The sequence below is a fragment of the Crocodylus porosus genome, unplaced genomic scaffold (genome assembly GCF_001723895.1).
Source record: "Crocodylus porosus isolate Cpor-Errol unplaced genomic scaffold, CroPor_comp1, whole genome shotgun sequence".
NCBI classification, from domain to species: Eukaryota; Metazoa; Chordata; order Crocodylia; family Crocodylidae; genus Crocodylus; species Crocodylus porosus.
This window is the reverse complement of record NW_017728918.1, coordinates 104,586,660-104,594,328: the sequence shown is the minus strand read 5'-3', so window position 1 is coordinate 104,594,328 and position 7,669 is coordinate 104,586,660. Positions and strand designations below refer to the sequence as shown.

The 7,669-nt window shown below is 41.0% G+C and overlaps 1 protein-coding gene across 1 annotated transcript in view; it reads right to left on the bottom strand.

The window, feature by feature from the left end:
* Positions 1–7,669, bottom strand: part of LAMA2 (laminin subunit alpha 2) — a 434,604-nt gene that overhangs the window by 75,292 nt on the left and 351,643 nt on the right. The window contains exons 43-44 of the mRNA XM_019538207.1: positions 7,384–7,500; positions 1,879–2,061 (exon numbers count right to left, since the gene is read on the bottom strand). Coding sequence (XP_019393752.1) covers positions 1,879–2,061; positions 7,384–7,500 — 300 coding nt within the window. The remainder of the gene's footprint in view (positions 1–1,878; positions 2,062–7,383; positions 7,501–7,669) is intronic.

The following is a 7,669-nucleotide window of genomic DNA, read 5'->3' as shown; positions in this document are numbered from 1 at the left end:
CTCGCTTTATTGCGATATTCGCTTTATTGCGGTGGTCTGGAACCGAACCCACAATATCTCCGAGGTATGCCTGTATATCTGACCTGCTTCTGATGTGCATGGTAGCTAGTGCCCACTGACAGTACATATATGTTGGTAACCTGGGAGAAAGTTAGATGTACAAGGAATGAGAAGGGATCACATAAAATGTGGATAGCATTAAAGAAGCTATCCAAATTTGGACATTGATCCAAATTGAATATTGAAGATATTCTAAAATTCACCCATTAGTTGGTACAAGAGGTCAGGTACTTGCTGAGAATAAAAGTTCCTGTGGCAATTTAAGTATACCATACAATAACCCCAAAATTATTAGTACTATTGTTGCAGCATTAAAAATATATATTTAATCAGTCTAATGCAGCACCCAAAAGAACACCATGCAAAAGCTATTCTAATATGTGGCGAAGCATCAGTTGCTGGCAAAGGAAAAAAACAAAAAGAAAAGAACAATATACGTACTGATTTCTGTAGGCAATATGGAGACAAAAAGAAAAAACAGAAAATGATACTGTAAGATAATTGTTTAAAAGGAATAAAAACACATAGTCACGTAACTTAATGGACAGGATTATTCTGAAGAAACTTATTATTTGATGCATACAAAGCTGCTACTAATGTGTAACTATTTGCCTCAATTTTCACACTTGGGCACTCAAATTAGGGTTCTCAGACTCAGTCTCCAGAACTGGACGTCAGTGTATATCCAGAAATGGATCCAAGATTTTACAAAGGCTGCACCCCGCCCCCTGCCCCTCCCCCCCCCCAGAAGCAACAGCTAGGGACTTAAGTCCCAAAGAAGGTAAGAATTCCTCCCCCACACCTTCCTCTCCATGCTCAGAGTCATGTCCCTTCCCATTCTCCCCTCCACCGCCTGCTGCTACTGATGTATCTGCTGTCTTGAGGGCAAAGAGATTTCCTGTACCACTAGAGCTGGACTGCATAGGGGCTGATGGGGGCTGTGCTTACCCTGTACTATAGCAGTGCAGAGTGGGGAATCTCCAGCCAAATGGAAATTTCTTTAATTACTCTCCCACCCCATTTAAGCAGTTTTTCATTATATGAAAAGATACAGTGAAAAATATAAACTAGGGTTAAGTACAGACAGTCAAAAAGTTCAAGGTTGAATTGATTCAGTCTTCACAGGTTAGTCTATGCAGGCTGTGTAGATTGAACCAATAAACAAGTGACAGACAATCACTTTTGATTCTGAAAATGCAGCTGCATGGCAGCCTAGAGCATGCCTCCCTGCTCTGCTGGAGCAGACAGCTTGGGCAAGGCTAACCTGCTGATCTTGTGGGGGGGAGGGGAGAGGAAGGGGAGGTTGTAGGGGAGGTGCAAAACATCCTGGGATGCTGGGGGACTGTGAGTTAACTTGTATCTGGAGGGGATCTGGGACAGAAGTTCAATAAACTGATTTAATCTAAATCGGTTAAGTCTGATACTACATCTATCCAGGTTTATCTTAAACCATTTTTTGCCATTTTAAATTTTGGTTTATGTGAGCTGAACTTCTGTTGTGTTACAGATTTGACTGGTTTCTCATCACTTGTATCAGGTTATGTGAAATTTCTGTCCCTAGCCTATAAGTTTATTCTGATGATGACCAACCTTCTTCTTATCCTATACCAGCAGTAATCCTTGTGGCTAAAAGTTTTTTATTCCACATTTAAAATTCAGTACAGCAATATAAAACCTCAGCAAGTTGTGCTGTACTAATGTACTCTATTAAGTTCTGTATTGATGTCCTATAAATCACATCATGGTAACAGTGAGAGGTCTGTGTATTTCCTTTTAGGGAATAAAGGGGAAAATATACAAACCAAATAAAGAACTTACTGTTCTTGATAGGATCTTTCACAACAGCATTTGTTTTGGCCACGTCATCTGCAAGTTTGCTGTAGTTGTTCTTTAATCCCAAGAGATTCTGATTAAGGTCTTTAATTCTAGCCAGCACATCATTCGCAGTGTCATTAGCTTGTGTGGCTTTGTCTTTGACTGCTTGCACTTTTGCAGCTGTATCTGTAAGCAAGAAAGTTTATCAAGGAGATCAAGCAGCATGCCAAAGTTATAGTGGTTTTATTTATATGTATCAAAAAAGTCAGTTTGTTACAGGATGCTGCAAACTTTACGATGGGACTAGGACCTTCCCATGCAGTGTGAGTTTGGAGAGTAGAATTTTATTCTGTAGGTCTTCCCTGACTGGGCAGATTTAAAATCAAAAGGCAGACTACCCAATCTCATTTGGACATTGAAAACCAAACCCTACCTTAACCAGAGTCTTTTTTCTATTGAATTTTTATCTCTGCATTAAAATTGTCTGTTTAATCTTGAGAGTGAAAGAGGGATGACCCTTCAAAGTCTTTGATACAATGGAGAACTTTGATGTATTGATGAATAGAGTGCAGGAAACTAATTTTCTTAATCAAAATAATGTAGGTTATATTGTGGTACATACGAGGTACAGCTAATGAGGAAGGATGATACAGTGGTTAGAGGCAGTAAGCTGAGGCTCAGGTAATGCAATTCCATTTCCTGCTCAAGTACAGACTTCTTGTTTTATCCTAGACAAGTTAGCTTTGCTCAGATCTTCAAAAGTATTGAGGTACTTCATTCCCATTGGCTTCTAACTCCTTCCTGCTCCCCCATACATGATCTGACTCTGAGAAGACCCCAAACTACAATTGTACTTTGAGTCCTTGCATGCTATTCTCATTTGAGATAATGCTATCAACATTTTCAATAGAATTTTGGCACCCAAGTAGGAATTAGGGACTTTACGGATCTTGTGCCTCAGTTTCCCATCAGTAAATTGGAAAGCATACTTCTCTACTTTCCAGGCATGTTGCAAATATATATGATTTGGTAGTGTAGTATTATGGCAACTAGAGTGAAATAGATCAAAAGACATCCAAGTTATCTTTCCAACTTATATGGCGGGCTAGTAAAGATATGTCCTATAGCTGACTGGAAGTAGGACTGGTTCTCATATTGTCTATGGTTTCCTGTTGTGTTTATGTGATTTAACAGAATACACTGTCTTTTACTAGGGGAGAGGGAAACAGACTGCACTTACACTATTGCCTGTGAGAAAGTTAGAAGACATTAGTCTATATTGGGGCTTATTTTTAGAATACTGTGCCCTTTTGGTTGTATGGATGTGTAAAGAAATGGGGAGATGGGGGAGAAGCTGGGGGGAGATGCTCATCCTCTACTCATAGCGGTCAGTCATATAGCTTACACAAACTCCCCCAACAGCACAGGAGCCACAAGCCTATGGCACAATGCATTGGCAGAGCTCGCCAGGCACATAATACAGAGCAATGCTACACCTCTTGGATGTGATGTAGCAATGATGAGGTTTACTTGCATGCTGAAGAATTTGGAGACGAATTTTGCTTTGCCTTCCTGAGGTAGGATACCATATTTTCTTACATACAACACATACCTTTTCCCCAAAAAACAGCTGCTGGAAATTGGGGTGCACAATGTAAACGAAGAAGTAACAGTAACAGCAGTTTCTGCCACATCAACTTCTATGGGAGCAAAAGTGAAAATAATTGTACATGATCCACAGGGAAAAGAACAGCGAGGAGGCTGGGTTCTCTAGCTGCTGCTACCAGTTACTTACTACAAATAAAGAGCTTTTTTTTCTTCATCCTACCTTTTGAAAACAAAGTTCATATCTTATTCCAGGGCATGCCTCCTTAAGCACCTCCTTTAGGTATTCTGGCTGGGAGAGCCCCTAAAACATAGCCATGCCTTGAAAGTAAAACAAAGCCATTTTATACTACATATCAACATTTCACAAGAAAATGATATTGGGGCTTGATTACTTTTCTCTACTTCTTTTCATTAAAGTGTCTGAGTATGCTCCTTTGCTGGCCATTTTAAGAGGCATTCCAAATTTCATTGTGTGAAACCTACCTACAAGAAATGTAAACTGAGATCGCTGTGTTACTTTTACCTTGACATTTAGCCACTGGATACATTGCACTTATTACATTTGCCCCCTTTTGAGAATGTGGGTCCTTTTCCTAAGGTAAGCTGTCCTCCTATTTTGCTTCTTTCTGTTATTGCCAGGCTATTACTTCAGAGCTGACACGAGAAATATTAGTTTAGGCCACTCTGTCTTGTTGAATCCTTGAAGCATCAGGGATAAGACTGGAGGGATTTTTTGTGCCTTCCCTTGGTTATTTCCCTGTTTGATAACTAATTTACTGCATTTTCCTACCTTTGGCATTTATTTGCTGCAGATTTTATTCTTGGTTTTAATCACATTTAGAAAGCATGCCATCTGAGCGTCTGTATGTGTAAGTATTCTTCTCCCAAGGGCAAATACCCACTAACTCTAATCTGACGGTAGTTTATTAGATTCCCATGGGTTGCATATTTCATTTTTCTTCTGCTTCCTTCATATTTAGTATTCTGTGTCCTAAGGGCAACTGCCCTCTGAGGTCCATTCTGTGTGACTGAGACATCTATCTGCACTCATAAAGACAACAGTCATATCTGTAGCTGTGGCCATAAGATCATAAAATGATCTAAAATAGGCATGGCATATTAGCACAAAATCTTACAAATGAGAAATTTCAAGTATCTGGGCAGTTTCTTGAATATAGAACAAAACGCTTCAGCAATGTAAAATCTGGAAAGGCAAAAACATGAGAAATGAATAGATACAAAATTTTGTCTGCCCTCAGAATTTCATGACCACCGCAGAATAGACAGATTATAAATTTGAGTAATTTTTAGGGCATAGTTTCATTAAAACAAGCTCTCCCTCAGACAGAAAGAGTTTAGCAAACTATTCTCTTAAAGAGGTGGTGGAGCTTTTAGTTCGCTATAAGCAAATATTTCATTTACCGTGTCCATTATAATTATGTTATATTGTACTTCTCTGTCTGTGTGTATATTTCATACACACATACAGTAGTAAACATATGGTGTTCGGGGCTATTAATGAACATTAAATACTTTTTGTTATTAGTTATAAAGAATGTATTTTGTAGGTCACTTCATGATAATTAAAGAAAGCCTATGTCTGTCCTAAGAAACTTACTGTATAAATGAGACATAGCATGGAAAATAAAGACTGCAGACAGTGGTCCAAAGTGAAAGAGGAACTGGAAGCACAAGATAATTACAATGAAGAAGACTGCATCATTTTGATTCCAAAGTTGCAGATGTTAGTTGTGATTTTATAAATGGTGCATTTCTCTAATTTAGATTTCCTTTACTATCACTACTATTATCTGAATATATATTAACTAATTTCTTCTCTGCCCTGCTTTTTCACCCATGGTGTTTCTGGTTTTGTGCCTTGGAGTTGTGCTGTTCACAGACTGGGTGCTTTGTAAGGCTCTGAATAAATGGCTGACTGTGACTATAAGCTGACTTGACAGCCCAAAAGATCCCTTCCAGTCCCAAGTTTCTAGAGTCTTTTCTCTCCTTTCTTTTCTAGTTTAAAGAAAAAAAGTCAGGCAAAAAGACAACTTGGGAGTAGACAGTTAATTGAAAGTTAAGTTGTAAGAAGGAGGCATATCAGGGGTCACTTTGAAAGAAGTCACAGAAGTTCCTGTGTTAATAAGGAAGCAATAAAGGAGAGCATTAAATGAAATGGGGAAGGTAACAAGGAAACAGATGTAATCAGAAATAAGATGTGTTATAGAAATGATCAAGGTAATATCTCTTTCTATCTTAATAATAGGCAATTGATAAATTATTTATAAAGGAACTAGAATGATGGTTCTTGGGAAGTGTATATGTATTCTATGTCTGCATATACCGATGTTCACATACAAAGAAATTCAGGGGCACTAGTGTTGGAAAACCATGTTAATTTGATTTAGTTCACAATTGGTGCTTTTGGAACAACTACATGCTACCATGCTTCACTGTTGACTGATCCAAAATACAGACAAATTGAAGTGACTCAATTTTATAAATGGATCCAGAGCCAGCCTTAGGGAAAATGGGCCCCTGGGCAAACTTGCATTTTGGTGCCCACCCCTCAAATGGCATCTCCCTTGGCACCTCTTTCCCTGGCCTGGCAGAGAGCAGCAGCCCCAAGTAGAAGATACCAGTAGTGGTGCCCGGGCAGAAAGGCTCCCCTTCAACTTGGAGCCCAGGGTGAAGCACTTGAGGCCCACAGCAGTAGCACTGAGCATGCAGGTGAATAAGAGGCAGCAGGAGACCATGACACAGGTTGCCTGGATGCCCCACTTTATTCTCTGGCACTCCCCCACCCCAGCTGGCTACTCCCTGCCAGGCTTGCTGCTGCCACCTTCCACCACTAACCTGTCCTCATCCTCCCATGTCCTCCTCAGCACTGGTACTTCCTGGTGAGGTGGCTACCAGACACTGCGTGGGCATGGTGGCAAAGGCACGTGGAGCCCTCAGGAAGCACCACTGCCCCGTAGGCAGCAGCCAGTCACAGTGAGCCAGGCCAGGCTAGGCACCACCATGCATATGCTCCTTGCCTCTGCTGCTACTTCCTCCTCACTCCCACCTACCCACCCCCTTTTATTGCCACTGCCACTTGCCATTGCTGCTTGCTGCCACTGCTGGAAAGCACTTAATTATTGACAGCAGACAGTGGAGGCAGAGGACTGACAAGAAGCCTCCTGGCTCTGAAGGGAGAGAGGCTTGCAGCCCGTGGAGACAGGAAGGAGGGAACAAGGGAGCGGGGTGACCTCCCTCTGCTTGGTACCTGGCATTCCCCTCCCACCCACCCGAGAGGTACCTGGCCAACTCAGCAGAAGCCAGAGGGGGCTACAAGGACCCACTGGGGAAAGGAGTGGCACTGATTGTATTGCGTCCCCTTGACCATGGCACCCTGGGCAGCCACCCACATCAGCCAACCTTCAGGCTGGATCCAGTTGGGTGCCTATAAACACAGGGTATCTGGAGGCCAATTTGAGATTTTATTTAGTTCAGATTCCTGTCTCTTTGGACTGTTTGTTGATACCACTGTCTTGGTTTTGATCAAGCTGAGAAACTTTGTCCACAAAAATAGTTGTTAAAGGAAGGGCTCTCAGCTTTGAAAGGAACTGACTGGCTGACAGTGTTTTCAGTATTTCTCTCTGGCCATCTGAGAATGTCAAAAACATGGTGGTCTCCACCAGGTCAAAATGCAATCGAATACTTGGTATTTGTTTTTACTTTAGTTTCTCTCAGATGCAGCGTAGTTTCTTCTCAGAAGAAGCACTCTGGCCAAGATAGCAGACAATGGACTATATGGGTATAGACAAAGGTTAACATATTTACACATTTTTAAATGATGCAAAACAAAAAAAAAAAAGCGTAGCTGAGCCCAGTGCTTCAGCATTTTTCCCTACTTACCATTAGGAAGGGCCGACAGCTTTCCAAATGTGTCATTCAACGCTTTCAGGAGCTCAGAGTTCCTTTCATCAGCATCTCTCAACCTGTCCTTCATGCTATTCAAGTTTTCTCCATTTTCTGCAGAGTACACATAAACAGCAGCTTTAACTCTTTATTTTCAGTATTCTCTGATCTACAATTTTATTACTGCAATAATACTCATCAGGAACAATTACTTGTAATTTAAAATATCTATCTCCTGAATTACTAAGGCCCTTGGCACACTTGGCAAGAAGTGTGATTGCTG